General features: G+C 56.4%; 1 protein-coding gene across 1 annotated transcript in view; it reads left to right on the forward strand.

The window, feature by feature from the left end:
* Nucleotides 1-220, forward strand: part of LOC119592417 (MAM and LDL-receptor class A domain-containing protein 2-like) — a 13,061-nt gene that overhangs the window by 10,426 nt on the left and 2,415 nt on the right. The window contains exon 19 of the mRNA XM_037941238.1: nt 10-161. Coding sequence (XP_037797166.1) covers nt 10-161 — 152 coding nt within the window. The remainder of the gene's footprint in view (nt 1-9; nt 162-220) is intronic.

Raw genomic sequence — 220 nt, forward strand, 5'->3', positions numbered from 1 at the left:
ATCCTGCAGGTGGCTACGCCTTCTTAGACATTGCCGGCGAGGACCTTGGCCGCGGCGCCCGGGGCACGTTGATCTCCCCGGCCATCTCGGGCACGGCAGGATCTTGCCTCTCCTTCTCCTACATCCTGGACGGCCTGCACGAACTCAACGTCTTGATTCTGGTGAGGAAGAGAAGTCTTGGCGGAAATATTCAATCTTGAATTAAATCGTGTCTGTACTG

Source organism: Penaeus monodon, chromosome 30 (assembly GCF_015228065.2).
Source record: "Penaeus monodon isolate SGIC_2016 chromosome 30, NSTDA_Pmon_1, whole genome shotgun sequence".
NCBI classification, from domain to species: Eukaryota; Metazoa; Arthropoda; class Malacostraca; order Decapoda; family Penaeidae; genus Penaeus; species Penaeus monodon.